The sequence below is a fragment of the Prunus avium genome, chromosome 2 (assembly GCF_965620075.1).
Source record: "Prunus avium chromosome 2, drPruAviu1.hap1.1, whole genome shotgun sequence".
NCBI classification, from domain to species: domain Eukaryota; kingdom Viridiplantae; phylum Streptophyta; class Magnoliopsida; order Rosales; family Rosaceae; genus Prunus; species Prunus avium.
Window position 1 is genome coordinate 8,199,529 of NC_142285.1, and position 22,220 is coordinate 8,221,748.

The following is a 22,220-nucleotide window of genomic DNA, read 5'->3' on the forward strand; positions in this document are numbered from 1 at the left end:
AGTGATCGGTGCATATTTACATATCATTTTGTACCCTTCTAGCTTATGATTTGGTTATGTTTTTGAGTTAAACTTGTACTTTTAATCCTTTTTGTGTTTATCTTTCAGCTTTAGGTAACAATGATGGCTTTGGATAGGAAATGATGCAATCCATGCATGTTAAAGCCTGATTTGGATAAAGGGAAGAAGTGCTTAAAGACAAACTCATTTTGGCTACAGCCCCCTGCCAGTCCAGTTCCGTAGGTCATATTGCAAGCTTTGTTTCAACAACCTAAATAGCTCGAATGAGGCCACATTCTTCATGAAAGTTGTTCCAATTGGTGTGTACTATAACATATCCAAAATGCAGCCCCATTGGATAAATTTGGAGTCCGTTACCTAGCAAACACAGAACCATGCTCAGGATGGATCTTATCAGCGCGGAAAATGAGTTAGCAATTTGTTTCGGCCTTAACTTCTTCCTCCGACCTTGGATTGGCCCAAATAACATATGGCTGGAAAGAAGACATTCTGAACTTCAATTTCGAGTGCTTAAAGTCCTAATTCGATTAAGAGAAGCCCAAGTTGTAAGCCCTTGAAGTTGCTGGTCATGCTGACCTCAGCATGTGCTGGTTGGATGCTTGGTCATGGTGAGCTAGGTATGAGCTATCATTTCTGGTTGGAAGCTTGGTCATGGTGACATGAAGATGAACTAGGGCTGCTGGTGGGATCTATTGGTGAAGTGCATCAACCAATTCAAGATTTTCTAATACAAGTGCATCACCCAATTTAGATTTTCTAATACAAGTGCATCAACCATTTCAGATTTTATAAAACAAGTGTTGTATGCATTAGCCATATTGAATTCAGATTTTCACTTCCCCTAGGCCTATAAATAGGGAAGTTCTCTAAGCTTGTAAACACACCCCCAAGGGGGGGAGCTCTCAAACACTTCTCTAGAGCTCCCTTCCCTTCTCTCCCTCAAATTCTCTTAGTTTTGCTTTCTAGTTCTCAATTCTAGCTTTCTTTAATGTTTTCTTAGTTATTTATTTTTCTTGTAATGTACATTCTTTCTTAAGTATTCAAGTTTAATTAGTTTCCAAGTTTCAATTATGGTTTTTGTTCTTATTCATTATGCTTATAAGTTAATATGCTAGTTTGAATGATTGATCACCATTTAGGCTTGCATGTTAGCTATCTTGGTTTGAATTAAGAGTATACACCATGCTTTAATTCGAATTGAACTATGAATAGGAAGAGTATGTATGGACATTCGACAACAGGGATTAGATACATGCTTGGTTGTTTAAATTATTCTTCTATGCTTAATGGGTTCCTAATGCTTAATTTTAGGTTAGACAACAAATGATCAAATTAGGGAATTAGGAACACAAGGTTATGACCACACACCATGGCTTAATCATATTTTAGCTAGAATCAATCCATTAATCTAATTGAACTTGGGAACTTATTTGCTTGAGGTATTTCCTTTTTCTTGTTTTATTTATTTCCTTTTTTCATTTCTGTTTTGTGTAGGAGAAATGAATGGGATCATTCAATCACCAATCCTCGTGGGATCGACCTCGCACTTACATACGCTATACTACCGAACGGCTCGTGCACTTGCGAGTATCACAAGTTGAGGATGCAGCTTAATCCATTTTGGTGCAGCTGAAATCCACACAACACTTAGCTCCCATGCCACAAGCTCCTCATGCCAAGCCATTCCATTGCTAATTTGTCATGTTTATTTGGTTCATTGGTGAAGGGAACCAAGGTGTTTTCAAAGGGTTTTCACAAACCCTTTCAAAACTCTCTTGGAGTCTGGTCTTCGAACTTAGAAACAGGGGCAACCTCCTCAGCTCATCCTTTACAACAGCCCAAGTCCATTCGTCTAGCTGCTGGAACAAAAAGACCCCAACACTTATCTCATTTTTCATTTGCTTTAATTTCGTATTCCTGTTCCTAAAGCTTTATTCTGCCAAATTTAAATTGTCAAACTTAAATTAATTTCATTTTCTGACTAGGCAATTTTCTCAGTTACTTCTAAAAATAGGATCCTTTTACCGCTATTTTGCCCGTTTGAATTCTCATCAAACTTAAGAAATTTTTTTGGTCGAAAAACTTAAGAATCTTATTGCCCTATATTTTCCCGTTTTCTTTGGACTATAATTATCGGACCTGATTATAGCTTTTCATATTCCTCTGGTCCATATGTGGAAAAAAAAAAAAAATTAAGTTTGACAATTTAAATTGAGCATAATAACGTTTTAGATACATGAATATAGAATTAAAGAAAATGAAAAATGAGATAAGGAATAGAGATTAAGGAACTGGGAGGCATTTTTGGTGAAATTTCAGAGTAGGGAAAATTAAAATAGAATTGACACGTGGCATTTTCTGATTGGTTGGAACACATCACACCGACACTTGTCATTGTGTGATTGGCAGGTCAAATATCAAATCATTGATTAAGTATTTGACTAGGTTCTATAGCACTATTTCTTGAGCTCACTTCATCTCAACTATTATCTTATTATAGATCAGATCTGGACCATTGAGGGTTTAGGGTGAAGATCTTGCAAGTTCTTTATAACCATTACAAATAGTTTTGCTATACAATGCACAACACAAGCAAACAACGTCAAACTTGTAAGTCCATGCCATGCATCCATCATGGACTAGATTTATAATCAAAACTAAGATATGAGGCTTCAATTTTTTGAGTCAATATCCATGCCATTTACGGATTTGCTCATTCTAAAATCAACGACAGCCTTGTCAAAAGTGCTCCTCACGTGTTGGCAAATCACCATGAGATCCTGGCATGAATCGTTGAACACATCTTTTGCTGCATCACCTGTAAAATTTCATGAAACATCCAGGTTTTATAACTACTTGACATTAGAGACGAAGGCTACATTTCGGTAAATTGGAAGGGATCGAACCCCTAACGTATCCTAGTCATAAACCTTCTTCCCCACTCCCCCATCTCATCACCATTCACAACCAGGGCTAGCCCCAAGGTTAGATGACCAAAGCAGGACACTTTGATGCATTAATTACCAAAGTAGAACTTTTGATGGGTCCAAATCAATTATTCTTGAGATTAAAATAGGTCTCTTCACATACATGTTCAAGTAAAAACTCCATTACAAGTAACAGAGAGCCCACAATTCTGTAGTGTACCAATTAAGCAGCTATAACCAACCAAAAATAAGCTCAAGGCTGCAATCATGAGAAACATAGTTGATAGAAAGAAGAAAATTATAATAGTTCATATACATTGCTTAAGGCAAGGCATTTACCTGTTGTCTGGATTCTGATATTAACTCGGTTATCCGATGGATGAGGAATGCTGTACCCACAAAATTTTGTTCTTGGACTGGAACATAACATTACAACTTGTTTAGGATATCATCATTAAACTGTTATCGCCATCGCTACTAATTACATCATCATTTTCCACTTAATCCTATCTTATAGCAAGATTTACTTCAACACAGAAAATTTGATAAGGATTCAAAGGATGGTATGTATCAATAAACTTATAAAGCTTTTCCCACCGTGCTCATTCTAATTGAACGGTAACCGAATATAGTAAGATTTACTTCAATACCAAATTTTTTGGTAAGGATTCACTTATGGTTCATGCTTAGACAACTTAATTTAGATCAAAGTTATAGGAGAAGCAGATTATTGATGCACAGCAACAGTCAAATATTCACTAAAAGTAGAAAGCACTTACTCCTGATTCAAAGTGAACCTGGCGGCATTTGCAAATGTATGATCCTCATCAACCAAAGAAAATGTAGATTGGCTGGGATCAGTTAAGGATCCGTGTTCCATTTCTTACAAAATCCCGCCTACCAAGAAAAAAGAACAAATTTAAAAAGTAAAAAAAAAAAAAAAAATCCAGTTTACACTATTTAACAGTAACATTCTAAATGAGAACTAACATGAATTGAACAACACTCTCCAACCTTGAAATTTTCACAGAATTTTTCCTCCAAAGAAATGTCAAATCCTAAAGGGTTTTAAGAAATTTTATTGTAGATGTCTGGAAAATATAAAATTACCAACTTAGAAGTAACCTGGTAGAAAGTAAAATAACTACTTCAGAAATTATAAATTTGCAAAATTGAAATCAAAATTCCCAAACGAATAACCGTACAAATGCAAAATCAAAATGCCTTACCGAGGGGGAATAGTTGATGCTGCTTCTCTCTCTCTCTCTCTCTCCGACTGCAAAGGCGCGAGCGTTTAGGGTTTAGGGTTTCAGTTGTGGATTTAATCGAAGTTTTCAAGATACCAATATTACCCTCATTTTTCTAAAATGACATTTTTACCCTCCACCTCACTCTTCTCCTTTCGCGTTCTTCAAACTGAAAATTTGCGTTTTGGGTTCTCTCCTCCTCTGTCCACTGCAGCTTGTTCTTCTTTCTATCAAACAAAAGCTGATCTCTACTCTCTCTCTCTCCGACTTACAGGTACCATTCTCTCTCTACTCAAATACCTTCCTTTTCCATTTAATTCTCCTTTCTGTTTAAATTTTAATATTAAGTTAGGGTTTTATGTGTAGAACTTTTTCTTTCCTGCATTTTCTATCTTGCATCATTTTAAGGATTTGGGGGCATTTTCATGATGGGCGAATGTATACTTATGGTTTAGGATGATTCCTTGCTCTATATATTTTCATGGTATAGGGCTAAGGCTTCTTTGTAAAAATGATGAATAAAAAGTAGATAAGGAAACATGATTGATTAAAAAAAAGTCTCGCAATTTGATGATAACAGGAACTGAGATACACATCTTGAACTTAGTTTGATTTTATTAATTTTTATTGGTCTGAGTTTGAGTTGGCAAATTAACCATTCCAATCAAATTCGAGATGAACTCGATTAGGGGTTCAAGGTGCCTAAGTTCTTTTTTTGTTGGTTGACAAAAATTCTGAGCCCTGACGTTAAAAACTTTAATCCAAAAGCTTATGTTCCTTAATCACATTCATTGTTGTAGCTCTGACTGCAAGTATAATGAAGAAGCAACATGTAGCAATGTTGTATTTGATACTTTCTAAAACTTTAAGCACTTAGAAAAAAGTTATCAGTAAGAGGCTGAAAATTTATGCACTCACTGAGTACTTTTTCCAGTCATAAATCTCTGCTTAGATTTCAGTTTTTGCCCCATACATGACAGCGAGAGCATGGTTTCAGTTGTCACGTGGATGATAGAAATGGGCCACCAATTTTTTTGGTAATCTTTTACTCAGATATGCAGTTGAAATTAACTAGGCATGCTCTTGAATATCCAAATGAAATTCCAATACAATTATCCCACTCGAAGTTATAACTTCAATCTCACTAAAACAAAATATGTGTATTGTCAACTTAACGCCAATTAAAAAAATCAACCAAAGTATTTAATAATTTAAGACACTTCATTTCTGACCGGTCAATGTAACTCGTCTAAAATTTTAACGATGTCACCGTGTATTGAATATGGAATGTGAGAGAAGGCCAAAGTAATACCATGCACCTATCAAAGTAAATTGACAATCTCTTCAATATTTTGTACCAAATCTGGTCCTTGATTTACTGTCTTCCTAGTTTGCAAGGTTTTGGATTTGAGTAGGCTAGATTTACACTTCGGGGAGCTGAATTCAGTGTTGTGTGTGTGTACAATTCTTCTAGATATGTATGTGCACATGCGTTTGTTTATACACGTTAATTTGAACAATTCTATTCAACAGAAGATGGCATGGAGGCAAATGCTATTCAACTCAAGAGCAATTTTGGGACCAAATTTAGCAACCGGATCCGCCAGATTCTCCACAAAATCAAACCCATACCTAGGTAAGTAAAGATTTTTATTTTAGGCTTTAATACGCAATTATTGATCCTTCCATTTGTCTTTGGTTCCCAAGAAAATGATAGAAAATAAGATTTCTGGGTTTCATGAATTTGTGATTTCCTTTCCTTCAAAATTAGAAGATACACTTTTTATTTGGTTAAGTAGCTATGTGGCATTGGAGGTTTTGTTTGGTTGCTTAAAAAATGAAAGAAGATGAAAGAAATGGGAACATAAAGTTTGGGTTTTGTTAATGCCCTATATTTAGGTTTCGATAGAAATGAGAAACTTTGTTGGTCACTTCACCAAAAACAATAAAGAAGAATGGCCCAAGAAGTGTTGTTATGCTTCCGTTGGCTCACCACTTAGTTGCTGAAAAAGTTGGGGATACAAAAGGGAGGCAGGTGAAATCTTGGGTTTTGTAAGGTCATGTTTCTTGTTTATTTAACTGTTGATTTAATGAGTAATTTTTATCTACTACTGAACATCACACTTGGGTTCTGTTTTGTTCCTTTTCTTTTCAATTAAAAAAATTTGTGCTAAGAGATTGAGAACGTTGGAGGGCATGGAAGGTGAATATTTTTGTGTAAAGCTTAGCCTATAGTTATATGTTGTAGGCTTAAATGCGCAGTCCAAGTGTCAGAATAACAAACTTTTCTTGACGTTTTATTAGAAATTTAGGAGATAGATTTTCGAAAATTGGGTTTAATTCAATGGAAAACCTTCAAATTGGGGTTGTGTGGTTGTTTTCTTGCAGTCAAAGTTGGAATACCAGAGTTTTTGAATGGAATTGGCAATGGAGTGGAATCCCATGTGGCCAAGCTTGAAGCTGAGATTGGTGACTTCCAAAAGCTGCTTGTCACTCGTACTCTCAAGTTGAAGAAACTTGGCGTCCCTTGCAAACATGTAATCAATCTCTGAGTTGATCACTTACTTTGCAGACACACACCCACCGGAGATTAACATATTAAAGTTTCTGTTTCTAACATTAATTCTTGCAATTTAGGAATGTATAGCTGTACTAAATCCTTGGAATCAGCTTTATTGTTTCATGTTTACTTTGGATCGGTCTAAGTAATCCTTCCTTTATGCATTGCTGATGAACGGATGGAAATAATAACTTTGTTTCTTCATTTTTTTCTTAAAAAACGAAAGAAATATAATTCCGAGGATTTTAATGTTTTTTTCTTGGTGGTTTAGAAATTTGATATTGGATTTCTCTTTTTGCAGAGGAAGCTGATCTTGAAATACACCCACAAGTATAGATTGGGACTCTGGAGACCTCTAGCTTAGGCGATCAAATCCTAGTTAGTTTTGGAGTAGTGCGTAGTTTACACAAAGATTTTGTCTGCTGCAAAATGTTACTGGCGGACACTCAATGTATGGAGCTGTGAAAGAAGAGAGTTTTTGTTTTCATGATATTCTTTCTTCACCCTTATTTAAGTTTCATCATAAAGTTCAACGGTAGTGTATGATGTACTGGATTTAATTGAGCAATCTACCTTGGTAGTTTCACCAGAACCCTTGTTTCATATCTTTGGTGTCCAAGTGTTCTGACTTATAGCAAACTGGTTTAGGAAGATTACAAAATCTGTTGGTATATTGAAGGGTCAAATGTTTATTGATTTGTTAAACCCTTTATCTATGTGAGTAGTTTTTGATTAAAATACCAGATTATTTAAAAAATTCTCTGCTCAATTAATAAACAGTACATATTAGCTTATAAAAATTGGTGAGATTATTAAGTTATAAGTGGCTGCAGACTGACAACATCTCATCCTTTTCCTTGGCATTGTTGCTTCTCTTTCCTAGATTTCGTATTTTCACCTAGTCTTGGTTGCTATCTTGTAAATCATTGACAATGTTTTTTTGGTGATATTGAGCCTCCATATGCTCTTAGGATCCAGTAGCTCAGCATGGTTGAACATTTTTTGTGCCTTAAAACGTCTTGTTTTTTTTTTTATATTTTAAATACAAGCGATAGTCTAAATGTATGGTTCTCAAAGTAGAGAATTTAGCCAATTCCTTTTCTTGTTTCCGGTAATCAAAGTAAACCGTGGTATTCATTGACTTCCAAGGTTTAGTCATATAATTGTGTATTTTATGTAAATCATCAATTGCTTATTTATTTATTTTTCTGGTAAAATCATCAATTGCTTATTAGTTCCATAGTAATTGCATATATTTTAACTGAAAAAAACTCATAACTTCCAAAAGATTTTGTGTTAATCATGCAGGGTAACAGAGCATTAAGACCCCATTGGACAATAATATGCCCAGCATAAGTGCTATTAATTAATTCTAACGGGAAAAACAAAGAACTATACAACCCTATATAAATACACGTTTTTAGATCCCCCTCCAGCCATCCCAATCTCAACAAGCTTGCATTGAGTCTCTGCCTGGCTCTTTCATATTAAAATACATATCCTTCCAATTTTTGCTATGGTTATGATGAAGAAGAAACCAAGCCAGGGACGCCAAAAGATTCCAATTGCCAAAATAGCCAAGAGTAGTAATTTACAAGTCACATTCTGTAAACGTCGTTCAGGGCTCTTCAAGAAGGCTAGTGAGCTCTGCACACTTTGTGGTGTTGAGATTGCAATAGTGGTCTTCTCTCCTGCCAATAAACCCTTCTCCTTTGGCCACCCTCATGTTGAGTCCGTCCTTGACCGCTTTCTTGGCACTCCAAAATCTTCCATAGACTCCGATTTCACTTCTCAACAGGCTCAGGACTACATGAGTGGCAGTAGTGCTCATGAGCTTAATATGGTGTTCACTCAGACTCAAAACCATTTGGAGGCTGAGAAAAAGCGAGGACAAGAACTTGACGAGATGAGCAAAGCCGGCCAGGGATCATCGAGACGGTGTTGGTGGGAAAACCCAATTGATGAAATGGGATTGCATGAGCTAGAGATGATGAAGGCTGCAATGAAGGAGCTCAAGAAGAATGTGATTAAACAAGTGAACAAGATTTCGATGATCCAGTCTTGTGCTGCTATCAATTCTCAGTTCCATTCTTCAGAAGAATGGTAATCACTAATCAAAGTGATGATCATCTGTTTGAAAGCAAACCTGCAATCAAATTGGACCTGCTGGTTCTATGATCCCTAGCAGTGCCTATAACTTTGGTTACGGGCATGGTCTTGTCTGAATTTTCCTTTCTTTTAATGCTTTTCCGTCTTTTGAAGGCAGTTACAAAGCTAGCAGCTCATTAGGCTAGCTGGTAGTCTTGCATTTGAGTTCGATCCCCTTTCCCTAGAAACTTAAAATTATCGCTTGTATAAAAACAAATTTTAAAAAGTTATATCATCATCATTAGTATTAATATTGATAATGCTAGCTACTTATTATTGGTTGTTCTCTCTTTCAGTTATGGTTGTAAATGAATTAATAATTATAAGTTTTTAATTTGAACGAAGAAAGAAATTGGAATGAACTTGGCTATGCTCCTGGAAGACAAAAATATATTTCTTATATTGTCCAAACATCGGCTGTATTATGCAAGTCGTCACATATTTATTCGTCACATTGTATATATTTTTAGAGCGTCACGGATAATTGCGGGAAATCTTGGCGCTCAAATTGTCAAGGCCGAAAATGTAATTGGGGGAGAGCCCCGAAATGAAAAAGAAAACAAAAAAAATTTCCCCAACCCGTCCCGTCCAAACCTAACCATCGCTTCACTTCCTTCATCTCCCTCTACAGCAGCTCCGGTTCCATCTTCCTCCAACCACCAACCGCCGGCTACGGCGACCACTCCTCATCCTTTGTCTCTCTCCCTTGCTCGCGCTCTCGCCTTTTCTCTCTCAAACACCCACAGGTAGTGTTTTTGAAATTCTTATTTCTCTGTTCTATTCTTGGTTGTTATTTGATAAATTTTGATTGGGTTCATTTTTTCTGGATATTTGAGGTAAAATAGAATTCGGAATCTGATCAATTTCTTGTGGGTTTTGCAGTGCTCTGCCTCAATTTGTTTGGTTTTGCTGTTTTCCGTTCTGGGTTGAGGTAAATTTCTTTTAGAATCTGCCTCAATTTGTAATGTGAACAATGTGGCAAGGCAATGCCTAAGAGTTTTGCCTTTTGTACTTTTGCAATTCTACTCTTCTATGAATCTGGGCAAATTTTATTTTTAATGGCAGTGGTGTAATCGATTTTGGTTTATATACCCAAGTTTTCAATTTGATATATGATAATGTTGAATTGAGTCTATAATCAAATCTGTTTTATGATGATGAAATAAGATGGCAAGAAATGATGATGATGATGATGATTAGGACGAATTGATATATTGAGAATTGACGATTTGAATGGATGAGAATTGACAAATAAATTGATGATGAATTGATGAGAACTTTGATGATTTGAATTTGTTTGATAATAAAATCTGTTTTAACAGATTTCTTTATATAATGATGTTGATTAATTGATGATGATTTGAATTTGTTTGATACTGAATTCTGTTTAACAGATTTCTTTATATAATGATGTTGATAATGATGGTATGCATGATATGATAATAATTAGTGAAACAATTATAGCTGGCTGATTGGTTAGGATTCATTTTTGGATTGATAATGATGTGTTAGCTGCTGATTGGTAATAATGTTTGGTGATAATTGAATTTATGGAGTCTTTGTTTGTTTGGTTGGTGTCTTTGTTTATGATAGGATGGAGGCTAGCCAATCCAATACGCTAAATGCCTCAATTAGTACACCTATTAAACTCGAAACCCAAGCTCAACCCCAAACACAACCTCAGGACCAACAAATAGATTCTGTCAATGTGGGAGAGAAGAGGAAACCCTCAAAATCTGTGGTGTGGTTACACTGCAAGAAAATGATAAAAAAAGATGCTCATGGGGTAAAGGTGATTGGGGTTTGCAATTACTGCAAAGAGGAAATGCCGGCTGATTCTAAGAAAAACGGGACAACGGGTTTAAAAAATCACTTAGCAAGGAGATGCAAGCTCTCTCCTCTTTATCAACGGGGTGATGAAACTCAATCGGTCTTGAATTCTGAGACCATGGGTGGTGGTTTGGTACCCCGAACTTTTAACCAGAAGAGAAGTGAACTCAAGTGTGTTATGTTCCTCATTAAGGATGAGATGCCTTTTAGGGCGATTGAGGGCTCCGGGTTCAGGGACTTCATTACTGAACTTCAACCTAGTTTCAAAATACCTAATAAGAAGGAGATTGCGGCAGGAGTGTGGGATTTGTTCTTAGTGGAGAAGGCTAAGATCATGAGTTTGATAGGTGATCAAAGGGTAAGTATCACAACCGATACTTGGACATCAATCCAAAACATCAATTACATGGTAGTCACTGCCCATTTCATGGACAATGACTGGAAGTTGCATAAAAGGATCATTAATTTCACAAAGATCACTAGTCACAAGGGTGATGACATAGGGAGGTGCTTAGAGGCGTGTTTGAATAGTTGGGGGATTGACAAGGTCTTCAGCATTACAGTTGATAATGCGTCCGCAAATGATGAAGCGGTTGAGTACATGGCAAAGAGCCTCAAGTCAAAGAACACCATTATGCTTGATGGCAAGTACTTGCATATGAGGTGTGCTTGTCACATCCTTAATCTAATTGTTAAGGATGTGTTGAAGGAGCTTTATAACTCAATTGAGGGGATAAGGAATTGTGTGAAATACATTCATTCATCCCCGGAAAGGTTGGCCAAGTTTAGGGACTTTGTCTTCTTAGAGAAAAATGAGAAGATGGCAAATGTGCCCATGGATGATGTTACTAGGTGGAATGCAACTTATAAAATGCTTGATGGTGCATTGAAGTACAAGAACGTGTTTAGTAGGATGGCAGATGACAATGCTTCCTTTGTGGCATATTTTAATGAGTATGAGAAGGATGCAAAGGAAGGACTTGTGAAGAGAGTGGGCCCTCCGGTAGAGGAGGATTGGGAGAATGCACAAGCCTTGGTGCATTTTCTTAAGAAGTTTTATGATACAACTCTTAAGCTTAGTGCAACCAAAACGTGTACATCCAATCTAGTATTTACCGAAATGGTTGGGTTACAAGTAGAGATTGAGAAGAAAATGAAGGATGGTAGAGATCCTAAATTGCAAAGGGTGGCTTTTTCAATAAAGTTAAAATTTGAGAAGTTTTGGGGGAGCTTTGAGACTGTAAACAAGCTTGTCTTTGTAGCCCATGTTCTGGACCCTAGATATAAATTGCAAATGCTTAAGATCATCTTTCGAAATCTTGGAGCCGAGCCTACTAAGATAGACTTTGTTGTTAGCGAGGTTAAAAAATGTATGCTCACTTTGTATAATGAGTATAAAGGGTCTGCTAGTATTGGGAGTCTACAATTGTTTGATTTACAAGATGAGGATGCCAAGGATGAGCTTGATGGTGATGATGCTCAATCACAATTGGTAAGGGACCTTTTGCAACAAATAAAGGAGGAACAACTTGCGGACATATCCAATGAAGTAGATAAATACTTCGCCGATCCTTTTGAAAATGCTTTGAACAAAGGGTTCAAACTCGTGGATTGGTGGAAAGGGAATCAATCAAGATATCCAATCCTTTCAAAGATTGCCAAGGAAATCTTTTCAATTCCAAGTTCTACGGTTACTAGTGAGAATGCTTTTAGTCTAGGTAAGAGGATTGTGGATCCTTTTAGAAGTTCATTGACTCCTGAAATGGTAGAGGCATTAGTATGTACTTGTGATTGGCTTAGAGCGGATGAATTTTGCTTCTACAAAGAACCAACGGACGAGGAGCTTGAATTTTATAAGCAACTTGAAGAAATCCAAGCAAGTAAGTTGAAATTTCATTTGTTTTAAAGTTGATATATTCATGTTCAGTGCTTAATGTAATGATATTTTTCTTTGTTTTACATTTAGTTTCATCTACTGCTCAAACTTCTACAAATCAGCCGCCTCCTCTACATCCGTCTTCTACATCATGAGCTTCAAGATTTGAACACTTTCACGGGTTGTAATAAGTTTTGTTATTTATGGATTGTAATAACTTTTGATTGCAATTCTCGCATGGAGGTGAAGTTGCTGGACTAGTATTAGAAACACTTAGCTTTTGTTGATTCAATGGAGTCCTAGGGTATGCAACTATTCCATTTTTAGAACGATGGTAAGACTTTTCAGCAGAAATGTTTAATCTGATATTTCTTGTATGACATACAAGACCTGCCAGGAAATGATTTTGTACAGAGTGGAGGAATATGACCGCTTGCCTGAAGCAGGACAACAATGCATTGTATTTGAAACCTTTGAAGATAATATTAATAGCACTCCCTTCTTTGTAACCTGAGATAGAGAGGCATGAATTGTAAAAGTAAAGCAAATGCTTTAGGATACAAATGTGGATCCTGATTGTTGTGACGTAATACCATACATCCCTTGGGAGATTAGTTACCTAATGCTATACAAAGGTATTTACTGCTTTGAGTTTAGACACACTGCCATATGTTTTAAGCTTTATTGCTTAGTAATGCATCTGTTAAGTGCCTTATTTATTTATTATTGTTAAATACAGGGGCTATTGGGAGAGGGGAATCGAACCTAGTACCTCGGGTGCATGATTAATTGCTCTTAACCACTTGAGTTACAACCCCTTGCATCTACTAAGAGATTTTTTTTCCTTGAATGTCAAGAAAGGTTCTAGATTGTAGAAAGGAAAAACAGTAACCCAGTTGCCATTCAAACCTTACAAGAAGGAAAAATTGTAGCAAGAGCAAAGTAGTTCCCTGGTTCATTAGCTAACTGTCCGCAAGAATGAACCCCAAAATGTCGAGCACATCCATCTGCTAATGAGCTGAGAGGAAAACCATCAGAAAATCTACTCTTCAAACGAAGAAGCGAAGCCTGCCAAACCAGTGAGTGCAGAAACATGACACAGTTAACCCAACAAACAAAAACAAAACAAAATTTGGACTGCCTTATAAATGAGAAAATGAAAAAGGTGAAGGAAGAGGCAACCATGGAAGGCTCTGAAGGCCAGATTTTACAGCCTTTGTGGTTGTCTTGAACATCGGTGGCTCGGCCAATGAAAGCAGAGTTCCCAATCAGAGATGGGTATTTGATCGAAGCTTGTTCAAGAGAGCTCGAAAACCCTCTTCAGTAGCTTCAAAATCAAGTAACCCAGTTAAAGAAAAGTTGTCAGAATTTGATAACCCTGACCAGGTCTTTGAATGCCTTCTTTCCCTTTGAAGAAGGCGTCTGTGAATACATACAATGCTAACCAAGTTGGTGTTGGGTGACAGAAAAAGTGAGATAGAAAGTGAGTAACAAAATTTGCTATAGAGTTTAATAACATTTGCCTCCATGCCATCTGCTGCTGAATTGAAATGTTCAAATTAATGTGTATATGTACATATATGTGCATGAGTGTGCATGCATTATACACATACACACTGAATTCAGCTCACAGAAGCACAAATCTATACTTCAAATCCAAAACCCTGCAAACAGATCAATGGAAGACAGTAAACTGATTGTTTCACTACTTGCGCACACTTTCCAAAGCCCATAATTTCTCGTGAGAAAAAAGAAAAATTTAGCTAAATTAGTCACTGTATAATCAAATTTTTACAATTTATAAAGATGGTGGTTGTTTTTCGTTGAGTAAACTTGGAGAGTGACATTAAAAGAAGGGTTGAAAATCGTTTTTGTCATTAGATTCTACACTATATTTCACTTTGGTCATTAATAAATAATTATACTCAAATTGGTTACTATATTAACCCAAATAATGGTATGTCTATTTTATTTTATCAAGGTATGTCTATAAACTTAACGTTGGGTTATACACCAATTTAGTTGTTTTTTTTTTTTTGATCAAATTAAAATATTATGTAAAATCCGTATTAACTATTCAGCCCAAACAAATCAATATTTGTTTCTGTCACGTGGCGGGAATAGACCGCGGCTGTTTGCAGGAAAAACAGTAGGCCTTCCCACATCTGATTACTTGTTTCCACGCCGTTCGTCTCAACCCCCCCCCCCCCCTCTCTCTCTCTCTCTCTCTCTCTCTCTGTGTCAATCGCTTCGCCTACCCCCTCTGAGTATTCAGCCGCGCGCGACCTCATATCCGCCGTCGCCTCCACCGACGCCCTCTCTGAGCCGTCACCCATTCACGAACCCTCTCTACCAGTCTCTGATTCATAGATATTAGAGATGGATGCTAAAGCCAGGAACAAGGCATTGTTTCGTGCTAAATTGAATGCCCAGAAGAAGGAAAAGCGCATAGACTCTCCTCTTGTACGGTCAGTGCTCACACCTCCTCTTTTCCAATTTTTCTTTTACACACACACATATATTATTATTTTTAACTGGGTACATATTTTTACTTATAAGAACACAAATAAAATTTTTTTTAGACGGGGGACTTTCAGTTTAATGTAATATTATCATTTAAATTGCATTCTGTAGAACCCTTTTCGTAAATTTTGTTTTCAATTTATGTTTTGGAAACAAAAATTGATTATTGTTGGTATTTAAATTTGGGACACATAATGTGCATTTGTTTAAAATACTTAATTTCATTTTTTAAGTAGTAGTTTTCTAGTTAAAAGAGAAGTTAAGCAGTGTTTATTACTGTTGGTTCTGTCAGAGTCTTGAATGTTTAATTGGTTCTATGTTAGAAAATCGTCCTCTCAAATTTTGATCTTGTTAAAACTTTTAGCTAATCAAGCACAACTAGCACAAAGTATGAATTTGGTTTAGCAGTCCCTTTTAACTGTTTACAAAGGCATTATTCTGTTCTAGCTAGTAATATATAATTTGTAGTATCTAATTCCTTAACCATAATTTGAAATGAACCTCACGAGAACTCGTTTTAGATAGAAATGGGAATCAGCTAAGAAGATACGGATAATGAAATGTCAAACGATCTTACTTTTATCTTTCCTGATTGTATCTAGGAATTTGTTATGTATACTGTCTTTCCTTTACCTTTTATTTTATTTTTTCACTTGTTACTACTTCCGATATCTTGTTTTCTACTGATGAAGCTGATTTGTATATTTAAATTGCTAAGACAGAGTTTCTGACTGCTTCATCCCTTTTGTGCAATACATACAGGTATAATGAATCTGACCAGCCCGTATGCAGGGTTTGTGACATTGCTCTGAAATCTGAATTTCAGTGGGAAGCACATCAAGCATCTCGTAAACATCATGAGGTGATAACGATTCATATAGTACTTTCCTAATCATAGCATTAAGCAACTAAGAGACCTACAAACATCTTGTAATATGGAAAATCCAAAGTTGATATGAAAGATCTAAATTTTTTTAACTAATATGAATAGGAGAATGCATCAATTTTTCCTGCTTCTTGAGAGTTATAGAAATAACACATTTGTTGTCAATCAAATCATGTATTGTGATATTGGAACATTACAATACTGTTGAATTCAATAACACCATTTTAGCTCTTGAAAGGTGGTTTTGTTACCATCTCGAATGGTTCCCTCTATCTTGTTGCTCAGCAGTCTGGGTCCCATCCCATCCCTCTAAATGTAGGCAATGTCAAAATGATCTTGTTCGGTTACATCTTATTTCTAGTATACTAATTTGGCTTGGATAACCCATACATTTAATCTATATTTGGCAGAAAGAGGAAGCATTTCCTTCAGTTAGACTCTCTAGATTTGAACCTGGGATGCCATAAATATAGATGTGTTTCCTTTTTCTTTATCTTTAATTTAGTTATCTGACTGAGTATTACTGATGTGATGCTTCCATCACAATAGGCAATAAATAATCTCAAAGCTACAGCAGCTGGACAAAACCGAGTCAACAATGCAAAAACTGAAGTCTGCCCAGAATTGTCGAAACCTAAGCCTGAACATCCTCCGGAGTTGCATATCCCAAGAACTGAACACTCTACAGAATTGCCTAGACCTCAAATGTCATCTGGGCTTCCTCCAGATTTTTTTGACAACCATGAGGCACAAAAACGAAATACTGGTGAGAATCTATTTCGTTTATATTACTATTATCACCACCCTTTTGCTTAGTTTGATTGCCTGAGGAGTAAGGACTGTATCATCTTGTATAGAGGATACAGACTTATATAAGAGACTGGATGTACTAGCCTTTTTGCGTGGGTGTAGCTTTCTCTTTCATTTATTGCAACAAAAGGACGATAGTTCTACTCAACTATGCAGAATTCAGTTGTTGGTTATAATTTACTCAATTTACTTCATAATTATTAAATTCTACTTGGGTAGCTTGAAAAATATTTATGTAGTTAGCCATGTGAAAGAGTAAGAAACTGGGGCAAGGGTGAGTGCATTCAACTTCTTGCTTTCCAGATTACAAATATAGGTGTAGCATTGCTTATGAATATAGTTATTCCAATATGTATGCACAATCCAAATCTTTATAATATTTCATCTTTGTTTGCATTTCTGTTGCCAGGCATATCCTAAGTATGCTTTATTGCTTTCCTCGTTGTGAATACTTTCTTATTGTTGTTGTCTTTGTTGTTTGTTATTTTGACTGCTGTTCTTAACTATGAAGGAGATCCTCTCAGGTTACATAATAAATAATAAGTGATAATTGTATTGATGGAAAGAGGGTTTCACAGCACCTGTGTCCTCAGCAAAAATGTAGAAAATATCTGTATAGGATAGCATCTGAAGCTGTACAACTAGTTTTTGAATTCATTGATGGCATTAGTTATATATAGGCAATTACCTATCTCCTTACTTTCAGAATTTTGTGATGATTGGCTGCTCAGAAGAGTTGAGCCCTTGCACTTATGGTGGATAGCCTTCAACTTTATGATTGGATTAGTTACACAGTATTTCTTTTCCTATTACATATAATTAGGTGAGTGTATAACTTATAAGCTTATTCCAAAGAAGTCCTATGGCTGCCCTACCAAAAAAAGAGTTCTAGTTGAGCAGTTTTACTCTTCATGCAGCCCTAGAATTAATATATTGCAATAGATGATTGTAACTGCTTTTGGTTTGCATAACTGGAAAAAAAATTCAGATATGGTTGTGTGGATCTTCTTCTAATTTATGTTTCTGTTCTTGGAGGAAATATAGATTAGTTGTTACTTCATGATTTAAGATTCCAATAGTTTTTTCTCCTATGAAGCAAATAAGAGAATAATAAGTTGTGCTTACTTGAAAATTAGCATAATTGAATAAATAATTTTTTTTTGTCTCCCATATAATTTTTTTGGTTGACGAAGCATATTAGGAGCTTGTTTAATTTACATGAAGTCACTTTTTATATCAAAGGTTTAGGGACTCAATAATTTTATGATATGATTCCCATATTATAAAATTGTGGATAATCTTCTTAAAATGTGAATCTGCTTGTTGTTTGATTTGCTTAAGATTATTTTTAAAGAACTTTTAATTATCAGTAGAATATTTTCTGGACTTTTAGCATACCTGCTCTATGTCTTTTAAGTTGTTTGTTTCATTCCCTGTGGTTGGATAAAAACCCTGTGTTGAGATTAGGCTTGAACCCCTTGATCTTCTTCTTGTTGGGTTTTATTATTATGTCTTTTTTTGGGAGGACGAATATTTATAAGCCTTACATTAGAATTCTCCACCAAAACACACCCACCAGATCAATTCTTAATCCATAGAACTCAAAAAGCGTATTTCTCATGCAATTTAGCCCAATAGTTTGTTCTATTAGTTTAACCCCTAACCTGATATGACTAAAGTGCTGATAGGCCTGAGATTTTTAAACTTTTTTTCTCGACTGAAAAATTTTGATGTTGATTTTTTTTCTTGGAAAGTTCCAATTAAAACTGCAAATTTTCTCTTGCTTATTGAAAAATTAACAACTAGATATGGAAATTCTGATTAGTGTATGTTCTTGCTCCTCGTTTTCTATTAGTACAATTGATTTATTTGATAAATAAAATGCTAAAAAAGTACAATTACCATCATCAATAGTTTTTCCTGCTTTCATTGCATCATTATAAGTATATGAAATTGAAAATGTTAGCACTATAATCTAATTAACCCCAGGGTCATTGAGATGTAAACAAGCTAATAACCAATGATGGTTGAGACTGGAGAAGATATTAGCAATGGGGTTTGAATTGTTAATGGAATTTTGAAATAGCAAACCAAATTTTATTAGTGGAAAAACAGAAAATAAATTGGCATCCCCCTCATTAACCCTCTTTCTTTGCTCATAATCAAGTGAATCAAGTGAAGGAAACAAGAAAGAAACTTCACTAAAATTTTCACTTCAACAAAAAAAAAACCCACAACAATCCCTTTTCAGTAGTCCTTTATTTTATGACATTTAGTTAATATCATGCCTTTTCTTTAATGCCATTAGGCCACAAACAAACTGTTCAGTTTTCTTGTTTCATTATACAGTTTTTGGGTTTTATGAATCAATTCTTAAAGTTATGGTTTGTTATGGTTTTGATATATGCCTTTTCTTGCTTGGGTAATTTCCCCCTTTTTATGTTGATGTTGTAGATAGTCATTAATTTTACCTTTTGGAAAACCAAATCTTTTGTGTTATATGTAGCTGGCTAGATGAAATTGGATCATTTATTTATATTGTGCTGATATTGGCACAATATGATGTCATTCTAGAGCTTAATTTTTTCTGGTTTATATTAAAATGATGTAGGTTTGGTCGTATGCACAATACCAGAACAGAAAATCTAAGTAGAGGATTAGAACTCTGCCTGGAAGACAAATTTTTGGATTTAGTTTTTGAACTGTCGATCTTTTTTTTTATTTTTTATGTTTTAGTGATATCGATTAGTCTTTCTAACTTAACCATATCGTCTTAGGAACAGACTCTATCACAGTGGTGGAGACTGATTCATACAAAAAGATTGAGACAAGAAAAACTGAGCCTGCCAGGGACCTTACACAGACATCATCACAGATTGCCAGTTCAGAAGCTAAGCAAATAAAGGGTGCTCTTCCCGAGGGCTTCTTTGATAACAAGGAAGCTGATTTATCTGCACGGGGAATAAAGCTTGTTAAGCCAGATGTCAAGTAATACACTGTTCTTATTAATAACTCCTAGATTATAATGGTGTTATTGTCTTAAAAGTTCTCTTATTTGTTTTGATTTTTCTAGTCTAGTATGTATTTACTCCCAAAGGTTCTTGGTTCTAAATTCCATTCTAGATATACATAGAAGTTCCAAATTCCGGTAAATATACTTGTTCATGTTAAAAGGATTCTGAAAAGGCTTAAAGAGTTCATAATTTGAATCTTCATAGTGTAACTTGGCAAGTTTGTTATTTGAAATTTCTAGTTTTTGCAATATTGTCTTGAATATGCTGGGTCTCTTAGCGTCTTTTAAATTGACAGGTGCAGTTGTCACCTTTCAATGTCACTTTATTTTATTTTATTTTCCCCCTATTGAAGTAGGTTTAACATGAACACATTGTGACCTTGAATTTGTGTTAACTGTTGGGTAGAGATGAGTACAAAGAATTTGAAAAGTTGATCCAAGAGGACTTGAAGGAGGTCGATAATAGGTTGGAAGAAGAAGAGGTGAGCGCTTTTATATCCTTGCACTATTGTTTGTACTCTACATGAGGTTGATTTACACACAAACTCATATCATTCTCTTGTCATTGCAATTGTGCCGCAGATTGATGCCGCTGAGATGATAGAAGAGGCTGAATCAGTAGAGCAAAGGTGAGTTCAGCAATAAAGTGCTGTGCTTTGATTTTATACATTCTTTTCTTTTTTGTTAATCTATTTTCCTCACTGTAAACTTTTACCTTCTTCGTTCTCCTTTTGCTCAGGACATATCGGGAGAAAGTAGAATTGTTAAGAAAGAAGAAAATGGAGTTGAAGGCTGCGAGTGCTTCCAAGCGCAGAAGAGTTTTGGAGACTGTCAAAAAAGAGGCCAGTCATGATGAGTCATCAAGTGATAGTGACAGTGATGAGAATTTTGCAGTGGATTGGAGAGCTCAACATCTTTGAATGCTCTTGGTCTCCTGTAATGTGCCAGTAACTGGCTTTGGAACCTGTAGGTTCTTTGGTGCTAAAATTGGAAGCTTTGCTGAGGCTATGTTCAATTGAGAGTTTGTGAAGGTGAAAGTAAACATGTATACCCAACTCATTTGGGCATCCCCACGATGTGGAACGCATTTAAAAGAAATTTAAAAAAAAAACACATTTTCTAGTCGACGTATTTATTTACAGCTTCAACCCAATCCATTCATTCTCCATGCTTAATTTGTTGGGAATTTTTTTTGGCCGATAATTTGTTGGGAATTTACAACGCTATTAGTAGATCTCAAGGTTTCTCAATAAAGTCCAAGATTGCAAGATTTCATCAAATTAATTCATGGTTAGGTGTGCCATCAATGAAGATTATATATCCCCCGCTTAAGTTCAATTTGGCATGAAACCGATTGACAAACACCATCATGATCTGAAGGAAAAAAAAAAAAAGAAATAAGCCATTGACCAAATTCATATGTGAATAAACAGTACACGACATTCTGATTGAGGGAAGCTGTTGACCTTGTTTTCCTTTTCATGGGTACTCTATGAATCTATTGATAAGAAAAAGTAACAGCACAAAGAAACAACCAATGAATTAGGATTAAGGGGTCATAGAATGCCAAAGCCAGTTACATTAAATGGAATGCCAAAGCCAGTTACACTAATGTGAACCCAAAAATGTGTTCAACTAAATGCAATACAAAAAGGTATAGAACCCACTATAGTCATTAAACTCACAAAATGCATAAAGCCCACATAACAACATGAAGCCCACATAAAGGCAAAAGCCAACAAAATACAACACATACTTAGGAAATCCTAAGACAAAGAACACGAAAGGCATAAGGCCCACATAAGGACATGATGCCCACATAAAGGCAAAAACCAACAAAATACAACACATACTTAGGAAATCCTAAGACAAAGGAAACCCTAAGACAAAGAACACGAAAATGCTACACCCAGGAGCCAGGCCACCAATGCAAGATCACAACCAACGAAGAGAAACCCGGTAACCAAAGCTACAAAAAGAAGATGGTGATGGACAAGCTACCAAAGCTACAAAGAGTGCTATCATAATCCAAGCAATAAGTGACACATACACTTTAAAGCATCCCCAAATCCATAAGCGCCACCGATGATAAACGATGGAAGAGACACCCATGGAGTCGAACAGCAAATGATGGTGGTGGAGACCATAGGCCGAGACACAACCACCGATGATTTGTAGAGAAAATGCATAGCAAAAACCTATAAACACACAAACATAAAAACAAAGCCGATGCCGCCGAAGTCACCACAGTCACCTCTGCTGCCCTTGTCGACACAAGGGAGGTCATGTGGGGATCAGTTTTACAACAATTACAAACAGTTTTATATTAAAATTTACAAAATGGTTTTGACATTGCTTTTTATACTAACATCACTTTAA

The 22,220-nt window shown here is 35.8% G+C and overlaps 4 protein-coding genes across 8 annotated transcripts; 3 read left to right on the top strand and 1 right to left on the bottom strand.

Annotated features, from left to right (window-relative positions):
* Positions 1–2,543: 2,543 nt before the first annotated feature.
* Positions 2,544–4,291, bottom strand: RPC14 (RNApolymerase 14 kDa subunit). Of its 4 annotated transcripts, none has more exons than XM_088249708.1 (5): positions 4,178–4,291; positions 3,728–3,845; positions 3,288–3,364; positions 2,721–2,839; positions 2,544–2,659 (listed from the first exon to the last, which is right to left on the bottom strand). In XM_088249708.1, the coding sequence occupies exons 2-5, from the start codon at positions 3,826–3,828 to the stop codon at positions 2,654–2,656; spliced, it is 303 nt and encodes a 100-aa protein (XP_088105834.1). In that variant the 5' UTR covers positions 3,829–3,845; positions 4,178–4,291; the 3' UTR covers positions 2,544–2,653. The 4 variants fall into 4 exon arrangements, with proteins under 4 accessions (XP_088105834.1, XP_088105832.1, XP_088105831.1 ...); XM_088249706.1 differs by adding an exon at positions 3,963–4,073 and having other exon boundaries at positions 2,544–2,839; positions 4,178–4,286; XM_088249705.1 differs by having other exon boundaries at positions 2,544–2,839; positions 4,178–4,289.
* A 28-nt stretch (positions 4,292–4,319) lies between these two features.
* LOC110761436 (uncharacterized) lies at positions 4,320–7,358 on the top strand. The gene is made up of 4 exons (XM_021963904.2): positions 4,320–4,469; positions 5,729–5,831; positions 6,584–6,732; positions 7,057–7,358. Exons 2-4 carry the CDS (start codon positions 5,732–5,734, stop codon positions 7,117–7,119), a joined length of 312 nt encoding a protein of 103 aa, XP_021819596.2. The 5' UTR covers positions 4,320–4,469; positions 5,729–5,731; the 3' UTR covers positions 7,120–7,358.
* Positions 7,359–8,151: 793 nt separating this feature from the next.
* LOC110761438 (agamous-like MADS-box protein AGL61) lies at positions 8,152–9,154 on the top strand. The gene has a single exon (XM_021963906.2). The coding sequence runs from the start codon at positions 8,272–8,274 to the stop codon at positions 8,860–8,862; it is 591 nt and encodes a 196-aa protein (XP_021819598.2). The 5' UTR covers positions 8,152–8,271; the 3' UTR covers positions 8,863–9,154.
* Positions 9,155–14,838: 5,684 nt separating this feature from the next.
* LOC110761439 (zinc ion binding protein) lies at positions 14,839–20,966 on the top strand. Of its 2 annotated transcripts, none has more exons than XM_021963907.2 (7): positions 14,839–15,077; positions 15,895–15,994; positions 16,568–16,784; positions 19,606–19,816; positions 20,248–20,323; positions 20,424–20,470; positions 20,581–20,966. In XM_021963907.2, the coding sequence occupies exons 1-7, from the start codon at positions 14,989–14,991 to the stop codon at positions 20,759–20,761; spliced, it is 921 nt and encodes a 306-aa protein (XP_021819599.2). In that variant the 5' UTR covers positions 14,839–14,988; the 3' UTR covers positions 20,762–20,966. The 2 variants fall into 2 exon arrangements, with proteins under 2 accessions (XP_021819599.2, XP_021819600.2); XM_021963908.2 differs by having other exon boundaries at positions 19,612–19,816.
* Positions 20,967–22,220: the final 1,254 nt, after the last annotated feature.

Excerpts from the sequence above, each read along its gene's own strand:
- RPC14 (XM_088249705.1), bottom strand. The coding sequence starts at position 3,828 with ATGGAACACGGATCCTTAACTGATCCCAGCCAATCTACATTTTCTTTG. Across the intron at positions 3,365-3,727 it reads AGGTTCACTTTGAATCAGGA|TCCAAGAACAAAATTTTGTG; the intron begins GTAAGTGCTTTC and ends GTTATGTTCCAG. Across the intron at positions 2,840-3,287 it reads TATCAGAATCCAGACAACAG|GTGATGCAGCAAAAGATGTG; the intron begins GTAAATGCCTTG and ends GAAATTTTACAG.
- LOC110761436 (XM_021963904.2), top strand. The coding sequence starts at position 5,732 with ATGGCATGGAGGCAAATGCTATTCAACTCAAGAGCAATTTTGGGACCA. Across the intron at positions 5,832-6,583 it reads AAAATCAAACCCATACCTAG|TCAAAGTTGGAATACCAGAG; the intron begins GTAAGTAAAGAT and ends GTTTTCTTGCAG. Across the intron at positions 6,733-7,056 it reads TTGGCGTCCCTTGCAAACAT|AGGAAGCTGATCTTGAAATA; the intron begins GTAATCAATCTC and ends CTCTTTTTGCAG.
- LOC110761438 (XM_021963906.2), top strand. The coding sequence starts at position 8,272 with ATGGTTATGATGAAGAAGAAACCAAGCCAGGGACGCCAAAAGATTCCA.
- LOC110761439 (XM_021963907.2), top strand. The coding sequence starts at position 14,989 with ATGGATGCTAAAGCCAGGAACAAGGCATTGTTTCGTGCTAAATTGAAT. Across the intron at positions 16,785-19,605 it reads GGCACAAAAACGAAATACTG|GAACAGACTCTATCACAGTG; the intron begins GTGAGAATCTAT and ends ATATCGTCTTAG. Across the intron at positions 19,817-20,247 it reads CTTGTTAAGCCAGATGTCAA|AGATGAGTACAAAGAATTTG; the intron begins GTAATACACTGT and ends ACTGTTGGGTAG.